Source organism: Candoia aspera, chromosome 17 (assembly GCF_035149785.1).
Source record: "Candoia aspera isolate rCanAsp1 chromosome 17, rCanAsp1.hap2, whole genome shotgun sequence".
NCBI classification, from domain to species: domain Eukaryota; kingdom Metazoa; phylum Chordata; class Lepidosauria; order Squamata; family Boidae; genus Candoia; species Candoia aspera.
The window spans coordinates 6,564,013-6,583,904 of NC_086169.1; the positions used below are offsets into that span (position 1 = coordinate 6,564,013).

The following is a 19,892-nucleotide window of genomic DNA, read 5'->3' on the forward strand; positions in this document are numbered from 1 at the left end:
TCCTAATAAAATAGAGATTTGAAGCTGCGGCCTCACTTTCTCTTTATTCCTTTGCTCCCCAATCCGTGCCAGAGAAATTCTCCCCCCAAGTCACCGCTGTAATTAAACTTCTGGCGAAGAGGAAGAGCTGAACTCCGTTCTTTCTCGGGATCAGAGGCCCCTTTTCCTTGGCAGTCTTGGCATTCCAGGCATTATCAATTCCACCAGATGTTGCTTCCTCTTGAAAAAAGAGACCCCCCCGGTTCACTCTGTGCTGGAAAGATGACCAAATGACCAGGATGCTATCAAGGTCTTTGAGAAAGGGCCTCCATCTGTCCGGTGACCAGCAATGTTATTTTAGTTCTATTTTAAAAAAAAAAGGGGGGGCTTTCTCACTGGGCACAAACCTTTTGCAATTTGCCAATCCCTGCTGGTGCGTTCCCCATTTTCGCCCACCAATGGCGATACTCCAACTGTTCCCTCTCCCAGGCGGAGGGGGAGCCACCCAGCAGCTGCACCCAGAAAAATAAAGCTCAGACATCTCCTGTACAAAAGTTCCATTTTGGCACACGCAACAGCCAAGTGGCAGGGAGTTCCTCAGACCACCTTCCTTTAAACCTCAACATTTAAACAGCTGGATCCTTGAAATATTGCTCATCAGGAAAAAAAAAGAAGGGATGGGAGAGATTCCCCTGCATATATTCCATCAAAATGCATCATGGCCTCCCTTAAAGTTTCCCTGGGTAGAAAGGGGACAAAACCGAGGACGGCTTAAATACCAGAAAAGCCGCCACAAAGTGCTGCCATCCCTTTAACGGCTGCAAAGCTCGGCTTAGAGAAGGCAGGGGCACACCGTTGGCACTTGAATTGGGCATTTTGGAACAACAAAAGGCACCCATAAAATTCCTGAACCCCCCACCCCCTTTTGAGTGCAACCCTTGGCGTTGCTATGAAAAATCTGGCCCAGCCTGGGAGCGAGCGAACATGGTTTGGCAATTTTTCCCAGAAGGGATCCAGTGGGTGGGTGGGCAATAGGACCTGTCTTTCCATGCACATGAATGCACCCTCAATTTGCACATCCCATCCCCCAGGTCTGTCCAAATCTTGTTTCACCCAACGTGGCTGCGGAACACGTTGGCATGTTTTACGATTCCTCGTATTCCAGAAATCCAGAAAAAAGGGCTCATTAGGTAAATGAACTTAAAAGTCCTGTTCAGAGTGTGACCCGCCCGGATCTCTCTCTGCGTGGCTCCTGCTCCTGCGGCATTTAAATGGGGAATTGAAAAGGGTGGGGAAAATGTCACAAGGAGTTGGACACCCCCTTTTCCCCCCAGATCCTCTCAAACCTCAGGTAATAACCCCATTCGTGAACCCCAGTACCAGACAGCGATAATAAAATCACAAGATGGCGATCCCCTTCTTGAAGAAGATCCCACCAAATTTGTCCGTTAGGTTTCTATCCCACTTTTCTTCCAGGGGCGCAGAGCTGTGCAGATTTCTCCGTCTTAATTTCTCCCCCGGGACAACCACCCTGCAGGGTAGGTCACCCTGAGCAAGTGCATGGGATTTCTGACCTGGGTGGAGGGAGCCGAAAAGGTGGGCGTGGAAGCTCAGGACCCCAATTGCCTCTGTCTCCATCTCCACGGGGGGAAGGCCACCGGCATCCCAAGCCAGTTCAGGGGGCGGCTCTGGAAAGACTCCTGTGAAACCCCAAAACTTGATACTCTCATTTAAGGGGAAAAAAAGGAGGTTCATGCTGTAAAAAGTCCTCGTTCGGGTAACAAAGGAGAAGAGACCTTTCCTCTTCATGGAACAAGGATCCCACTTTTTTTCCGGGCGGCTGTTTAAAAGGAGCGTGCCTGCCTGCCTTTCCAGGGCCATTAGTTCCAGTTATCCACGGAAAAGGGGAAGGCCTTCCCTTGGGAGCAACGTCAGAAACCATGCAGGGAACCAGGATCTGGAGCGAGCATTCCCAGCCGCTTTGAGGTCTTCTTGAAAAAGAGCCACAGAGTCCTGTGTGATCCCAAAGCTGGCTGCGTTGGCAGGGGCTCAGTGCAGCCAAGCTGGCCCAAGGCTTGGAATCGAAGTTACATAGACGGGGGGGGGGGGGGAGTTTCCCTGTCCTCCCTCCCTCCCTCCCTCCGCTGCGCGCTGGGTCCTCCCGGGCGCGCGATCCGGAGCTTCGGGGATCCGACGCCCTACTCGTCGGGGGAGCAGGCGGGGTGGGGCTGGTCGGGGCTGCCCACGCTGCCCGTGCTGGAGCTGCCGTCGCCCAGGTCGCGCGGCCCGCAGGGCAGGCTGAGCTCCGAGGAGCCCCCGCCCGGGCTGGGGCTGGCGTCGGGTCGGGCGGCGGCGGCGGCGGCGGCGGCGCACTCCTCCAGCGCCACGCAGAGCTCCTTCAGCTCCAGGTTGTCCTGCGCCAGCCGCTCCTGCAGCCCCTCCAGGCCGGCCAGCTTGCGCAGGCAGGCGCCCACCTCGTCGCGCAGCACCTGCGCCGCGTGGTGCCCGAAGAGCTGCCAGTGGCGCGCCAGGCGCTTGGCCTTCAGCCGGTCCTCGTCCAGGAAGCAGCAGAGGTCGCGCAGCTCGCGGTTCTCCGCCTGCAGCCGCCCGTTCACCGCCTTCAGCTCGCGGATCTCGCGCAGGTGCTCCTGCAGCTGCCGGTTGACGCCCTGGATCAGGCGCCCGCGCTGCACCAGCGCCGCCAGCTTCTCGGCCTCCTCGCGCCGCAGCCGCCGCACCAGCTCCTCCTTGCTGCAGCCGCCCAGCTCCGCGTCGCTCGGCTCGCCCGGCGGGGGAGGCGCAGGCGGCGGCGGCGGCGGCGGCGGCGGGGGGGCGGGGGGCTCCGGCGGGCTGGCGGGGCGGCCCGCGGGCTGCGGCGCCGGGAACATCGCCGGGGCTCGCTCAGCACCGGCCGGCGCGCGGCGACGGCGGCGGGGGAGGCGGCGGCGGCGGCGGCAGCAGCAGGGAGCCGGGCATCTCGGCGCAGCGGGGAGCCGGGAGGGGCGCGCGGGGGCGGCGGCGGCGGCTGGGCTCGCCCGCCCGGGCTCCGGGATAACGGGGCGCTGCGACTCCCCCGGCCAGAAGCAGGTGCATCGCTTGCAGGAGGGCGCCTGCGCGGCGGAGGGCGGGGGCGGCGGGCGAAGCGGGCGGGCGGCCGGAGGGGTGGGGGGAGCAGCGCCGTCGGTGCCAGGCAGGCAGGCAGGCGGGCGGGCGGGACGGTGGGGGGCGCGCGCGCACGCACGAGGGGGCGGACGGCCGCGCCCGCCCGCCCGCCGCCCACGCTTTGGCTTCCGCGCAGGATGCGGAGCTGGGGAAGGGGTCGTGGGGACGGGGTGGGTGGGCGGCCCGTGCGGGTTTCGCCCGGGGCGCTGACCGCGATGGGGACTCAGGAGCCGTGCGAGCTCGGGACGGGGGTGAGCCCGGTTTGCAGGGGAAGCGCAGGTTCTGGTCGTGTGAACGCGGAGCGTGGGGCTTGCTTGAAGACGCGGGGGCGGGGGGGGTTGCGCGAATACGGCCATGTTGGGTCGGTTCCCCGGGCATCAACCTGGGGACACCACGTCCGGCATCAAGATTTCAGGCGAAAGAGCTGGGCCGAGGCTGGGTGGGCGAGGGGGCCGCTTTCTGCGTTTGGTGCCTTCGCATGATGAGCGCGCCCGGTCGTGTGAACCTTGCAAATGGGTTCATTACGGATGTCGCGGGAACCGAGTGCCCGGTGCCGCCTTGTCTGTCTCTTGAGAAGTAATTTCCTTTCCATTCTGTGGGAAATGGCCCTGAATCATTGCCGGCGCGTTTGGCTTGGCTCACATATCCTGCTGAGCAGCCTTTGTGTTTGCCCTGATTGACCGGATAAGTCAGCTTGGTCTTGGTTTGCATAATACAGACCCCGATTTCTAAAATCCAATGATCCAGTCATTAGAATCACAAATCACAAACCAGGATTATATTTAGCTTGGTGGATGAGTCCACTGTTACTCAAAATAAACCTCTCCTTAAATCCAATTTACTGGTGATACATTTGGGGGGAAATAAACAGAATTCCCCCTTAGGACTGCTTTGTCAGTTAAGAGCACAACTGACAGTATTCTCCCACAGCAACAAGAACAAAAAAGAGATTTAAAAGCCAAAATGATTCAATGAGAACCGTCAAGGCTTGAGTTTTCCTTTTCCCTCCCCGAGCGTTTTCCTTCAGTGTCGTGCCATCTTTTGACTGGGTTGTAATTTGTAAATCTGCTTGAGAGGCTTACAGTCTTAAATAAAAAACGTCAAAGAGGCAACGGTGGTGGTGGTTTTATACCAGAAGAAATACACCTGGCTTGCTGTTCTGGCTTGAAGTGATTGGGAAAGAAAGTGTGGCTGATTCCCACCATGCTTACCCATGGTTAGCCAAACCATGGTTAACCTAGTTAAGCCAGTTTTCTGGCTTTATGCAACATGCTGAAGCATGAACTGTGCACTAGGCTCGTTTGTGGTTCTGTCTATGATCCTCCAGAACTTGGCTTAGCCTGGCCTCAATTCTCAGCTTGCTGCCAACCTCATCTGCAAAGTTCCCACTTTTCTCCTGCCAGTGGAAAAGATGGATAAGTGAGATGCACAGACCAAGACACTCTTAATTTGTTTTTCTTTAGGGTTGCCAGGTATCAAGAGGATGTGAGCCTGGCCAGAAATCCTAAATAATTGGGGATGGAGGGGAGAAGATCCAAGCTTTTGACATGCCTGCATGTCATGCCAAGAAGCAATCAGGGTCTTGCCGGAGGGCATTGACGCTGCGGAGGATTTTGTGAGAAAAAGGAAAGCGTGGGCTTGTTCCTGCAGCACCACAAGATGGATAGATTCTGCAGGCAGAATCGTTGGGGATCCAACTAAGGAAGCCCCCAAATTTGATGCAAAAGCTTTACCGGTGGAACAATGTACCGGACTGGGGAAGTTGGGCTGTGCTTATTTATTTGTTTATTATAGAACGCATTGGGGTGGCATGTAAAGGTGACGAATTCATTTAAACTCACATTGTTTCTGTATTTGACCACTTGTTTTATCACATCTTGCATTTTTATCTTACAATTTTATCTCTGTTTTATCCTACTGTATTTTATCGTATTTTATCTCACCATAGTATATTCTAGTTAATTTTACTGTTTTTAGCTGCTTTATGGTATCATATTTTACATTTTATAGTGGCTGATGCCCAACTTTCTGATATGGTCATTTGACTAATCAATAAAGTTATTCATACTTATTTATTTGCATTTATTTATTTATTTATTTATTTATATATATATAATCTCCCTTTTCACAGCCACCCACTCATCCGTGGCTTTGTCCAGGGCACTGACCTTTGATTGAATGAACAACCTGGTTTTGGGTCCGCATAATATGGCATTGAACCCTCTCCTCCCCCAAAACCTGAGCAAGATTAACCCAGCATATTATGTTGTGTGAATCTATTTACAAGCTTTTTCTCTAAGTGTACTTGTATGGATGCACTCAGGGATGGCACTGAGAATGCGCACATGTTGGTAATTGTATTACAGTAATTGATTGTATTAATTAGTTAAGGGTTGCAGAATATATTGAAACGTAAATGAATGAAACCGTCCGGATCTGCAAAGTGTATAATCACCCCAAAAGTAAATCCTGATTAAAACTAACCAATCTTAGCATGTTGTATTGATGCAGCCACTAGGATTTTCACTACCTGGTTAAACATTGTCGCTGATCAGTAAGTGGGCTGTAATTGTACATTCTAAGGAGAACAATATAACAAAGGAGTCAGTTAAGAGCCAGGTTAATATAAACATGATATTGAAGGAAAATCAGATTAATTATTTGAGTTTGGCAGTGGCTGAAAACTAGAATTCTTTAAAAAAAGATTTTTTTTTTTATGATTGAAGAACAGCAGCACAAGAAGAGGTTATGCAAAGAAGCCATCAGAATCAAAACAATGTATTTCAGATGGTAACAAGAGCTGGCTATAGAAGATCAAAGAAAATGGCAAATATTTTATGACTTTGTGTTGGTCCAATGAAGGTATTTTCTATTTTAACATGGTGAATGTTGTTGTTTATTCTTTTAGTCGCTTCTGACTCTTCGTGACTTCACGGACCAGCCCACGCCAGAGCTTCCTGTCGGTCATCAACACCCCCAGCTCTCCCAGGGACGAGTCCGTCACCTCTGGAATATCATCCCTCCACCTTGCCCTTGGTCAGCCCCTCTTCCTTTTGCCCTCCACTCTCCCCAGCATCAGCATCTTCTCCAGGGTGTGCTGTCTTCTCATGATGTGGCCAAAGTATTTCAGTTTTGCCTTTAATATCATTCCCTCAAGTGAGCAGTCTGGCTTTATTTCCTGGAGGATGGACTGGTTTGATCTTCTTGCAGTCCAAGGCACTCTCAGGATTTTCCTCCAACACCACAGTTCCAAAGCATCGATCTTCCTTCGCTCAGCCTTCCTTATGGTCCAGCTCTCGCAGCCATATGTTACTGTGGGGAACACCATTGCTTTAACTATGCGGGCCTTTGTCGTCAGTGTGATGTCTCTGCTCTTAACTATTTTATCGAGATTTGTCGTTGCTCTTCTCCCAAGGATTAAGCATCTTCTGATTTCCTGGCTTTCATTGATCTTGCTGGCATGCTAAGTGGCGAAAATGACGAAAAGTTGCATTAACCATAATTGGCTGAGGATGACGATGATTGTTTTCCACCCTACCTCGATGGTAACTTAGCTCAGCTCAGCTCAGCACTCCTCCTGATTTCAATGTTAATGGGTCTATTTTAGCCTTCCCCCGACCTGGTGCCCACCCAACAAATTGGATGGTATATCCCATAATTCTCTACTGGCCTCTGGGGATGAGGGGTGTGGTAGTTAGACAAATCCCTATTTGGAAGGGAGGTGCGCATTCCGTGGATTACAAATGCAATACTGATATTAAGGGCAGGCTTAATAGGCATGAGTTGCCATGCCCCAGATGAGCCATGTGCTGAGAGATGGTGGAATGACTGGTGAATAAATGAGGAAATTTTATTTAAAAGCACAAAGGGATCAATCTTTTTTTTCAGTGCACAAAACAATGATTAATCATGTTTCTAGTCCTCAGCTTCAGCAGTATTTTCCAGCCCCAAAGCACAAAGGGATCGATTTTCTTTTAAACGCACAAAACAATTATTGATCATGTTTCTAGTCCTCAGCGTCAGTCGTATTTTCCAGACCCTTCTTAGGTCTCCAAATCTTTTTTTAAAAAATTATTTTATTCTGCTCATTCCCGAAGGTTTAAGTACGCTAGGGAAGCCTCCTCTGAAATGCATTGGATCACAACTCCCATAAGGCCCATCAGCGTGTCCCCAAAGGTGAAGTATTAGGACCCATAGGTGCTATATATCCGGAGGGCGGCGGGTTGGTGAAGGCCTCTTAAGCGGCACTTGCCAGTTGTAAAGATGGAAGCCGGGGATACAGAGGGAAGGGCAAGGCTGCGCATGCGCATATCCCTTCCACTCTTGAGGTGACCCGGAAGAGATTCTGCCCGGAGTGGTCATGTGAAAGGGCTCTATCCCAAACAGCTGCAAATGGGCGCTGGTGGGTTTTTGCAGCTGGAAGGGGGGCCCATGGGTGGAAATCGAGGGGGCGCTTGGACGGGCTTTATGTGGGGAGGTGTAGCACTGGGCGGGCTGGTGAGAGGCGGCGAGGTTTTATCAAGCACGGTGGTTTTCTCTTCGAAGACTTGCGTGCCTCTGAGCATGTGCAGAGTGCCGCGCCTCTTCCCTTTCTTGGAGCAGAATTGCTGGAAAAGGCTGTAAGAGCAAATAAAAAAAAGGATGTGCTTGCTTTCAAGAACAGACGAAAGAACTCGAAGAACGAATCGGCTTCGTTATTCTGATTTTTAACTCCTTCTCTCCTGTAAAATGTCTTTTTGGGGGGGGTTAGTGCATCTTTCCTAAGGGTCCATTCTTTAATATGAGTTCATCCTCCATCCCTTCCCTTGGAAAAATATTCTTTTTAAAGGGGTCTTTCCAGAAAGGTGCGATTGAATATGGCTTTAACCGCCCTCATGCTCTTCTGCAAACACGCCCTATTTTTTAAATGCATATTTCCAAATGTGCAAACTTTGGGAGGTGTGTTTAAACGTCCACCCCTCCTCCTAGCTCTCTCTGCAGAGTTGAGAGTGGTTTTATTTCAATATTTTGGTTCAATATTTCAGGGCAGTTGGCCATTGGCTCCCCCAAAACAATAAAACACAAGAAGTTGCAACCAGGCTGCTAACACTCCAGAGGTGGGAAGAATTATTGGATGGAGCTTGCCGGCTGTTAAAGGTCTCAGAGGTGGAAAAGAGCTTGTGGACTAGAAACTTGACTTTCCTGCTGCCCTTGCAGGCTGATGGGTGCAGCCTGAGGCTTCCAAGGGATTCCATGCCAGAAGTGTGTGGCTGCATTGATCATGACCAGCACTCTGGACATTTTTGTGGGGAATACCACCTTGATTGACGAGGAGGTCTATCAACTCTGGCTTGATGGGTATTCTGGTAAGTCCCGGTCTTTCACATCTATTTCTCGTGAGAAAGGCAGGATAAAATCAAAATTTGCACACTTTTCCTACCGGAAGGGAGTTTATCTTGGCCTCCAGAGCATCAGGGATTATTTATTTTTATTTTATTTTATTTTATTATTTTATTTTATTTTATTTTATTTTATTTTATTTTATTTTATTTTATTTTATTTTATTTTATTTTATTTTATTTTATTTTATTTAAATTGATTTTAATTGATTTTAATTAATTAATTAATTATATTTCTCCCCACCCAACTCGTACTACGATGACTCTGGGCGGTTGGATTGTGCCTGAAAAAAAAATACGGCGTTTCTTATTGATCAGAGCTTTAAAAGTGAACTGAATTCCTGTGTTGAGCTCAGTATGGATCATGGTATCAGCACACACGTCTTTAGGTGTGGGTCTGTGTATACTCTTTCTATGCCTTGACTGGTTACACTAGGCTTAAAGGCAGGCAGTTTGGTCTAGTGGTTAAGGCAATGGGCTAGAAACCAGGAGGCTGTGAGTTCTAGTCCCGCCTTAGGCATGAAAGCTGGCTGGGTGACCTTGGGCCGGTCCCTCTCTCTCAGCCCAAGAGCCAATCAGGCGTGGTAGGAGAGTTCTAGTCTCGCCTTAGGCCTGAAAGCCGGCTGGGTGACCTTGGGCCAGTCCCTCTCTCTCAGCCCAGCCCACCTCACAGGGTTGCTGTTGTGGGGAAAAGAGGAGGAAGGCGTATTAGGTATGTTCGCTGCCTTGAGTTATTTGTAAAGATAATAAAAGGTGGGATAGAAAATAATAAATGAAGGCAGGCACCAATGTTTGCGGTCCACAGATCTTCCCTGGTGGGGCTCGCTTCTCGAGACCAGCCTTTACCTCTCTGCTTTCCCCCAGTGGACGATGCAGTCTCTCTCCGGCTGCGTTCTGGCATCTTGGAGCAGACGGGGGCCACGGTGGATGTCCTCCAGAGCGACACCATGGACCACTACCGCACCTTCTACATGCTGGAACGTCTCCTGCATTCCCCCCCCAAGTTGCTGAACCAGCTGCTGTTCCAGATTCCGCCTTGCCGCCAGACCATGCTGATTGAAAGGTGGGCCGGCACGCGGGACGACTGAGAAAATGCCCCCCCGGTTGGGTGTGCGCGACGCGCTAGCGTAGGCTCAAAGGAGATTGGGTTGGTGGCGGTGGAGGACTGTGGCAGCCCAGTGGTGGTTTTGAAGGGCTGTGTGAATCCCGTCCTGCGAAGTTCAAAGGCAGGTTTTTTTGTTCTGTGAACATGGCAGTTCTGTGGATTAAACTGGCTTTGGAGTCAAGCCTGTCACGTGACTCCAAGCAGAAAGAGGGCTTTTATTTATTGGTGGATTTTTATAGGGGTGTTTGTCTGTGTGTTATTAGTTGTGTATATATTAAGTTACGTGTGTGTCTATCAAGGGAAAACATATATGTATATACACATGCACACACATGGTAGTATCTGACTATATACTGTGTGTATGTTATTAGGGGTATATATATTGTAAATTGAGAACCAGTTTGGTGTCGTGGTTAAGGCACCGGGCTAGAAACCAGGAAACCGTGAGTTCTAGTCCTGCTTAAGCCCCAAGCCAGCTGGGAGACCTTGGGCCAGCCACTCTCTCTCAGCCCCAGGAAGGAGGCAGTGGTAAACCACTTCTGAAATCTTGCCAAGAAAACTGCAGGGACTCTTCCAGGCAGCCTCTGAGAATTGGACACGATTGAACGGATTAAGTGGCTGGCTGGGAATTCTGGGACTTGAAGTCCACCCATCTTAAAGGTGCTGAGGTTGAGAAACGCGCCTCACTGTCATCGGCCTATGAGGCTGTTGGAGTCGTTGGGCGATTTTGCACTCAACTTGTCTACCTCACAAGGGGGTTGTAACGATAAAACCCAGAGATTAACTTTTGCTGCAGCAACATGGGGCGAAACCTGCAAAAAAGTGCCTCCGGTGTGGGGAAAAAATCCCTATTGATTGACTCCTTTATTTATTTGGGAGGACGCAATTCAACAAATGCCAGACCAGCTTTTCCAGTAACGATTTCTTCCTGCTCTGATCTGTCTGCCTTCCAGGTACTATGCCTTCAACAATGCTTTTGTCCGAGAGGTGCTGGGCAAGAAACTGTCTAAAGGAACCAAGAAGGATCTGGACGATATCAGTGCCAAAACTGGGGTGACCCTTAAGAGTTGCCGGCGGCAGGTAAGCTTAGCTTTTCTCTGACTCTTAACTGGCTGGGGTGACAGGAAAATGTGTTCTCCGGATGCTCGTGGTAAGTCAGCCAAGAAGACATCTTCGCCGTCTGTGGTCCGGGCAGCTTCCCGGTGGGTCGATCTCATTTCCCAGAATCCCACTGCCCTTTGCTGGGAATCCTGGGAGTTGAAGTCTGCCTCCTGTTTGTTGCGGAAGGCCAGCTTAGATTGCAAGCTGGTTCTGTCTGTCCCATTTCGGCCTTGATCCCTGAATATCTTTAGCAGCCGCAGGAGACATCCTGCTTGAAGATGTCCTTTGTTTTCCCTTGTCATGTTCGGTGTTTCAGTGTGCACTGTACATCGTAACGTATCGCATGCCATGGCGCTGACGCGCGTTTCTGTTTGGGAGGGAGCTGCTGTGAAACCTTGTGCCAAGCTCTGTATCTGTGTTCATTTCAATGGAATGTGTTTGGGTTATGTGCTCTGTTCAAGGACTTTTCCCGCGGACCATCAGAAGCCGTTAGGAGCACCTGGGATTGTGAATTTGGGAAGATTCTACGGGGGGGAGGGATCTCATTTAGTTTGCATTTGGCGCGCTTTTTTCATTCCCAGCTTTCTTTGTGATCCTGCATACTATTCTTTAATAAATCAGATATCTTTGTGATCCTGCTCATGAGTCTGATGGTGTTCTAGAATAGGCAATCATTACATCCCTGACAATCCATATTTTTAAGTCTTTTCTCTCTCCAGTCCTGGTTGCATACAGGTAGTCCTCACTTAATGACCATTCATTCAGCAATGGTTCAGACTTACGACAGCACTTGCAACCGGTCCTTGCACTTACGACCATCACAGCATCTCTGCGGTCACATGATCAAAATTCAGGCGCTTAGCAATTGGCGTGTATTTATGATGGTTGCAGTGTCCTTTTGCGATCTTCCCAGCTGGCTTCCAACAAGCAAAGTCAATGGGGGGAGCCGGATTTGTTTAATGACCACAGGATTCACTTAACAGTCATGGTGATGCGCTTAACAGCCATGGCAAAACTCATGAAATCAGGCGTGACTCACTTAATGACCGTCTCGCTTAGCAATGGAAGTCCTGGTCCCAGTTGTGGTTGTAATTCGAGGACTACCTCTAGTTCTTTCATGGCACCCTCTCTGTTTTTATTTCTTTCCCCCCTGCCCCGCTCTGCCAACTTTGGGAAATGCATTGTGGGTCAGAGGCCATCTTTCTTCCGTGCAAACTTCAAGGCCTCTGATTTAAATTACTTCAGCTTCAGCCCTCCAAAATGCCAAAATGGTTTTCTCTGTGGTTCCCAGCTCCCCCATCTTTGAAGAGCATTTTTGCCAAGTTAAAAGGGCCCAGAGTTCAGCAGCGTGAAGGGGTCGCCCCCTTTTTCCAACTCACCAATTTTATTCAAAGGTGGAGGCTGTTGTGAACGCAGCTCCCTTCATCTGATGGAAACTTCGGCCTTCGAATAAAATTGGTTAGCTGGACGAGGTGCGACCCGACTCCTGATGTTTTGCTGCTGGGGACTAACATGGCTCTCTTCTCACAGTGGTGTAAAGTGTTGTTTTTTCTCCTTCTGTTTCAGTTTGACAATTTTAAGCGTGTTTTCAAGGCCGTGGAGGAATTGCGCGGGTCGCTGGTGGAAAATATTCAACAGCACTTCTTGCTTTCTGACCGGTTAGCCAGGTACGAAAATAAGCATGTATGATGTTTGTTTGTTTAAGGTAGAGGGAACCCAAATTCAAGGCCCCAGTTCACCGCAGAATTCATGGAGAGACTTTGGACCAATCTCCCTCATGTTCTCCCTCCCTCCCTCCCTCCCTCCAGTCCACCTTGCAGGGCCTTTGTGCAATCCAAGAGAGATCACACACACTCGGGCTACAACATCCAGAGATCAAGTGGGATCTCACTAAAGACTAACACAATTTTGTCCACGCACTCCCTCACCTTGTGGGGTTCTCCGGGATAACAGGAGGCCAGCAGTGAGGGGTCGGAGATTTGAGTGCAGTGGGCACCCTTATTGGATCATGTGCTCCTGAGTGCATGCAGAGTGCAAAACTACCCCCAAAGTCATTAGCAGGAAGGCGGATCCCCAAAGAAAATTGCTTATCGTGTGGCTGGGTCCGAGGTGCAAAGTATCAGCTTAGACCAGCTAGCAATGAACCCTAATAGATGTTTGTTGCATTTGAAGTGAAGACAGAGATTTATTAAGAAATACATAGCCCAGGGTTTCTCAACCAGGCTTGCGTGGCACCCTCGGGTTCCACAAGAGGTCCCTAGGGGTCCCCTGGGAGATCACGATTTATTTAAAAACTGATTTCCAATTCGGGCAACTTCACATTAAAGAGGTAAGTTTCATTCCTTACTTTCAGTTTGAGAACACTGTTAATGCATATATCCAGGCCTTCCCACGAAATGAATATAATAATTTTGTAACTTCTGGCCTGTATTTGAGCCTGAATGTGCAGGGATTCCCGGAGGCCTGAAAAATACATCAAGGGCTCCTCCAGGGTCAAAAGGTTGAGAAAGGCTGACATGGAGTAAGGAAGTCTGTCTTCCATCCAAACTGCATCTTGAATCCCTGCACGTTCAGGCTCAAATACAGGCCAGAAGTTACAAAATTATTATATTCATTTCGTGGGAAGGCCTGGATATATGCATTAACAGTGTTCTCAAACTGAAAATAAGGAATGAAACTTACCTCTTTAATGTGAGCAGAAAGACGCATTTTATTCGCAGTCGGCCAGGGAGAGACAGACTTGGGCTGATACGTAAAGACCCTTCCCATTATCCATCGCTGGCTGGTTGCCCTAGTGGTGAAGATGCCTGGCTTAAACCCCGAAACCTTCCCCCCCCAACCTTTCCAGGGATTATGCTGCCATCGTGTTCTTCGCAAACAGCCGCTTTGAGACGGGGAAGAAAAAACTACAATATTTGAACTTTGAGGATTTTGCCTACTGCGCCGAACAGATGATTGAAAATTGGACTTTGGGGGCAGTGGGTAAGATGGCAGACCCTTCAGGGTATGGGGAGGTGCTCTGGAGGAGACCAGGCCCTCTGCGCAGGAATCCAGGGTCCAAGGCACCCGCAGCGAAGGACTGTTGTAGGCTCGGCTCGGAGATGCCCGTTCCCAGCCTGGCTGCAGCAATGGCTCCACTTTCAATCTTTTAAGTTTTAAGGAGTTTTCCCTAACCTGCCCCCCGACTCTGTAATTTAATTCCGTTAATTCTGTAACTTATATCCATTCTTCCCTGACTTTTGCTCAGGGATGTTAGGGACCTATATTTAAAGGGCGCTTTCATCTTCCCCTTAATCATATTTTCTCAAAGCTAAGCATCCTCCGTTCCCTTCTTGTAAGACCTTGTTTCTAGCTCCCCAGTCGTTCTCCTTATGCTTTTGTGAACCTGCTCCCAGCTGTCTAAATTTGTCTGAAATGTGGCACCTAGAAGAACAACCCCCATCCCCGCAAAAAAGAGATGCTAGTTCTCATTTGGATCACGAGCAACACTTGGACAAATGAACTCAAAGCCGTGATCTCGGGAAGAGGGATGAATGGTGCCAGGGGGCCAAGAATCAGGCAGGGTAGAGAAGTTTTCAATAAAATTGGTAATTAAAGGCTTGCTTTTCTTGTCCTGGCAGATACCAACGTGGACGACATGGATGTCGACCTGGATAAAGAATTTTTGCAGGGCCTGAAAGAGTTAAAAGTCCTGATTGCAGACAAAGACCTATTAGATCTTCACAAGAGGTATTTAAGGGGGTGCTGGGTGTGGGGTTGCAAAATATTAAAAGCTTTGGTTGAGTTTTGCACTTTGCCTCTAAGGCAGGTGGAAAACATGTTGGGAAGGAGTTGCACGGAGGTGATATTGTTAGATATCGTTGGGGGGGGGGGTTCTTTTATAACCTTTCATTCTCTGCCAAGACTTTTGCATTGTTAATATCAGGAAGAGAGGAAGATTACAGAGCTCCATAGGTGGGGTGTAGCAAGCTAAAGGGAGTTTCCTTCCTTGGAGAACACTGAGAACTAGTATCTTTGTTTCTCAATGTGGATAGAGCAGAACGCTTGGATCAAGGCAGATGTGGCATATTTGCAGACACGCAGAGGCAGTCTGCTTTTTTTTTTTTTTTTTTGGGTCTGCATGATCTAGTTTGGGGGAGGAAGCCCAGTGTGGCCACCTCCCAGCCGTTGGACTCCAGCCCCCATCATCCCCAGCCATTGGGGCTAATACTTGGGGTGGCTGAAATTTGGAGCCTAGCTTCTGGCTGGCCACAGGTACTTCTCCATTCCCTGCTGGTGTTGTGAAATAGACACGCAGTGGGGGGCTAAAAGTTCCTGGATTCTGCCTAGTTGTTCCTTTTACTGTCACTCCCCAGCCTGGTGTGCACCGCGCTGCGGGGGAAAATCTCGGTGTACCATGAGATGGAAGCCAATTTTAAGGTGCGTCATGCGGGAGCACATTCCCAGGTTTTGAAACCAGACATGCCTCCCTTTGTTCCCACACCTCCTTGTTAGGTAACAGAGAAAAACCTATACAGTATTTGAATTTTCTCCAGGGCCTGATGCAAATGGGGAAGTGCTTTTGACCCCTTATTTATCAGCTGGCCACAGGGGGGAGCCAGTGCGCCTTGGGAAAAAAATAACACCCACTGAAACTGGATTTTGGGGATGTAGGGAAGAAAAAGGTAGTGTGGAAGGATCTTCTGGTGACTCCCCGGTTTATCTCTTGCAGAATCTCAGTCGGGCCTTGATCAACATTGCTTCAAAGCTCACCCACAGCAAAGATGTTCGGGATTTTTTCGTTGATCTGGTAGAAAAGGTAGTGTGAGACCCTTCCAAGCCCTGGAATTGTGAATATCAAGCTGCCTAACATCTATTATGTTATTATTTTTCAGTCTCTGTTAGCATTGCCATGAATAACAACCATGCGTTGTTGAACGAAGCATAGTGGCTAGGTTCGCACAACCCCTAAACCTGGGTTAAGAAAACAGTGGTAGTCACATGCCCTCAGCACAGCCCAACTCTCACCCCTTCCATTGCTTAACTAACAAGACATTAACTCAATGCAGGCAGTCCTCGACTTACGACCACAATAGGGCCCGGAAAATTTGTTGTTAAGCGGTGTGGTCAGTAAGTGAGGCATCACATGACCACACCTGATTTTACAACCTTTTTTGCAGCAGCTATTAAGCAAACCACATGGTTGTTAAGCAAATCATGCAGTCGTTAAGTGAATCACGCAGTTCCCAATTGATTTTGCTTGTTGGAAGCCAGCTGGGAGGGTTGCAAATGGCGATCATGTGACCTTGGGATGCTGCAACCACTGTAAATGCATGCCGGTTGCCAAGTGCCCAATTTCTGATCATGTGACTGCAGGGATGCTGTGATGGTCATACACGCAAGGACTGGTTGCTAGTCTCTTTTTTCAGCGCCATCATAACTTCATTCACTAAACAAATGGTCATAGTCAAGGACTACCTGTAAGTGCTCAAGGTGAAATAAGAGATTAAAAATTCAGTTTTCTTCCAGACCAGTCCCCACAACTATATTAAATGTAAACTTTTTAAACACTTTTGTTTACTGAAGACTAAACAGCAAGCAATATATGCGGATTGTTTATTTATAACTAGGGCAATGGAAAAAAGCAGATTTTCAACCCTGTTTAATGCACTTTTAAATAAAATTGTTTTAAGGGGAAATACGCAAATACAAAAAAATTGTGGAATACTGTTTTTAATCACCCTCCCAAAGATTGTAAGGCCGAATAAGTGAAGGGCATGATAGAAAACTCTGTGGTGCTCCCCTTCCCTTGCTGCCTTAAGCTTGTTTTGCTTCGTTGTTAATCCAGGGTGGGTGGTATAGCTCACATAAGTTGCATATCCAAGCCAACTGACCCTGGCTCACCTGGGATGGGTCCCTGCCCAGCTGCCCAATCCACTCCCTATGTCTTCACACTGGTTGAGAAGCCATGATGGCTGTGTCTGCATAATACGCATTATCAAAGCCAACCACGTTACATTCTGGCTTAGCATAGAGTTTAAAAACCAGCCTGGAGGGTGCTTGTACAAGCATGGGGGAACCAAGGCAGGGATTAATGAGAAAAAATCACTGATGTTTAAGTGTTTGGCTACGTTAAAGTTTAGGATGGAAGTTCAGGAATTAGACGAAACGCTTCAACCTTTGCATTGAGTTTGGCCAGTACAGGTAGTCCTCGCTTAATGACCACTTTTGGAGATGGAATTCTGGTTGCTAAATGAAGCGGTCATTATGTGAATCTGACCTGATTTTACCTTTTTTGCAATGGTTAAGTGAATCACTGCAGTTATTAAGTGAACCACGTGGTCATTAAGTGAACCACACAGTTCCCCATTGATTTTGCTTGCCACAAACCAGCCAGGAAGGTCGAAAATGGCGATCACGTGACCATGGGACACTGCAACGGTCATAAATGCAAACTGGTTGCTAAGCGCCCAAATCGTGATCACGTGACCACAGGGACGCTACGATGGTCGTAAGTGGGCAGACCAGTCGTAAGTCAGTTTTTTCAGCATCGTCGTAAGTCCGAACCATCACTAAACAAATGGTCGTTAAGTGAGGACTACCCGTAGGGTTACTTTGATTAGTGACAGAATCAGGAGCTGCATTTGTGTAAGATATGAAGTGCAGTTAATAATCTCTGCTGCCATTTCTCTGTGGTTTAGGGTTGAGCGAATTTGACCCTTACAGTTCATTTATAATGCAGCGTGACTGCACAGCCCAGAAAATGGGGCAGTCCAGTGGAGATGCTGCGCAACCCAACTCTTCTGCTGATCAGGCTGGCGGTTCAATGGAAGAGGGAGAGAAGGGAAGACAGATGTGTTAAAATCAGCTTCATTGCCAAATTGGCAGAGGGAATTACAGTATGTTCACACAGCAGGCAGGACCACCAAGTTGCCAACAACATTGGGGTTTCGGATACTGCCCAAGCCCAACACTGTGGTTTGTTTATGGCAGGGTTTCTCAACCAGGGTTGCGTGGCACCCTCGGGTTCCGCAAGAGGTCCCCAGGGGTTCCCAGGGAGATCATGATTTATTTAAAAAATCATTTCAAATTCGGGCAACTTCACATTAAAGAGGAAAGTTCAATTCTTTATTTTCAGTTTAAGGACACTGTTAATGCCTCTATACAGCCTACCCATGAATCGAATATAATAATTTGGTAACGTCTGGCCTAGATTGGAGCCTGGATGTGCAGGGGCTCCCCCAGGCCTGAAAAATATTTCAAGGGCTCCTCCAGGGTCAAAAAGTTGAGAAAGGCTGGTTGATGGCTTAGTGTATCAGGTAGATACTCTGATACAAATTTGGTCCAGCAGAGCTGGCTGGGGAATTCTGGGAGTTGAAGTCCACCCATCTTCAAGCGGCCACGGTTGAGAAACCCTGCTGTAGGCACTGCGCTGATTCCGTTCAGCTTTTTATTTGTCTGATTTGGTGGGGTCCTGGATCTTTCTCCAGTTCTCCTCCTCCTGGGAACACAGGCTCTGCCCGTTTTCCAAACCTCATCGGGGGCCCAAGCGGCGTTGCTCACTCGTGTCATAAATTACCCCTTTCTGTACGGAGGGGTGGGGAACCTTGCCTGATTTATTGTTCTTTCTATCTTTTGAAGTTTGTAGAGCCGTTTCGGTCCGACAAATGGAGCTCGAGCGACGTGCAGCTTTTTCTGACCCAGTACACGGCCAGTGCGCACACGTTGGAAGTGTTCAGGTTTGCGGACCCCTCTGGGACCCCTTTGTTTTCGTTTTGTTTCTTGGAGAATTTCACGCGGCTGCTCGTCTTCCACGCCTAACTCTGGGTGGCTCGCAACAGTCCGCAGAAAAGTGTAATAAACGCTCCGTCCTCCAAGTACGAAACCAGAGGCAAAAAACTGGCCCCTCCCAGTTCACCCACTTTGCAGCAAAAACTGGACTTAGCCACGCGAACCAGGCTGCCTGCGTGAATCTTTTACAAGGGGGAAATGTCTCTTAGTTGTTGTTTTTTTAAACAGTGTAATTTATTTTTCTTTCATGAAGGGTACCAATGTTTAGCCAGGCTTCCCAGGGCTGGAGTCGTACGCTGGGCCAGTTTGTATTGCAATGAATCTGCGGAACTCACCACCACAAGCTCAGTGGGAGAAGGAAGGCTTCCATCTTCAGTGACCTCAGGCAGTTGCTAACCCTCACTGTTTCTCAACCTCAGCACCTTTCAGATGGGTGGACTTCAACTCCCAGAATTCCCCAACCAGCAAGGAGTTGAAGTCTATTCCTACTTCCGTGGTTGTGCACTTGTAAATAAAGGAAGTCCTCACTTAACAATTGTTCGTTTAGTGACGGTTCGACTTACAGCGGTATTGAAAACAACGACTTACGACCGGTTCTCACACTTAGGATTGTTGCAGTGTCCCTGCAGTCACGTGATCACAATAGCTGGCTGAGGAATTCTGGGAGTTGAAGTCCACCCACCTGAAAGGTGCCTGGGGTGAGAAACGCTGCTCCAGGGTGTTGAAATTCAGTGTTCCTTTGCTGAAGTTGCTAGTAATGAGGGGAAGGGTGCCAGGTTGCAGAAGGCGTCGGATTGACCAATAAGGACAGCTGCAGAGTATCGTAGCAGATGAGAGTTTTGATTTGATCTAGCACAGTTATCTTACTTATTTTGACTTTTCCGACATTTCCAAATCCCTGACTTCCCTCCCTTTCTCCTCTTGCAGGCATCAAGCACTCTGGGAACGGTACATGGGGACTCTCAAAGCTTGCCTGCTGAAGATATACCACGACTGAACCCCTTTATTTTGATTTTTTTTTTTAATGTTAATATTTCTTTAGGGAGAGACAAGGCCAAAATGCCTATTCTCTTCGGCTGCTGTCTCACACCCGTAACCCAAAGTTCATCCTTTTCCCCCCTGCCATTTTTTTCCCCTTCTTTTTGACCATGAGGACTAGCCAACTATTTTGGGTGCTTTGCTCGGAGGAAATAAAGAATCCCTTTTCTCGCAAGCAGGCATGTTTGGCGGGCCAGTTGGCTGTCTGGCTGGTTGAATTAGGGGCACTCCGTCTTAAGGAGAGAAGGCCACGTCTGGTGGGGGATTATGGGGGTGGTCATCCAACAGATCTGGCAAGGGAAGCGTGGCTTCAGCGGTCCGAATTAAAACTGAGCTTCTGCTTTTTCGACCATGAGGAC

General features: G+C 48.9%; 2 protein-coding genes across 2 annotated transcripts; one reads left to right on the forward strand and one right to left on the reverse strand.

Moving 5' to 3' along the window:
* Positions 1-2,174: 2,174 nt before the first annotated feature.
* On the reverse strand, positions 2,175-2,867 carry CCDC85B (coiled-coil domain containing 85B). Its single transcript, XM_063316701.1, has one exon. It carries the CDS (start codon positions 2,865-2,867, stop codon positions 2,178-2,180), a length of 690 nt encoding a protein of 229 aa, XP_063172771.1. The 3' UTR covers positions 2,175-2,177.
* A 5,310-nt stretch (positions 2,868-8,177) lies between these two features.
* Positions 8,178-19,509, forward strand: FIBP (FGF1 intracellular binding protein). Its single transcript, XM_063316848.1, has 10 exons — positions 8,178-8,486; positions 9,384-9,582; positions 10,578-10,704; positions 12,292-12,392; positions 13,574-13,707; positions 14,346-14,454; positions 15,081-15,144; positions 15,437-15,523; positions 18,346-18,443; positions 19,423-19,509. Exons 1-10 carry the CDS (start codon positions 8,402-8,404, stop codon positions 19,490-19,492), a joined length of 1,074 nt encoding a protein of 357 aa, XP_063172918.1. The 5' UTR covers positions 8,178-8,401; the 3' UTR covers positions 19,493-19,509.
* Positions 19,510-19,892: the final 383 nt, after the last annotated feature.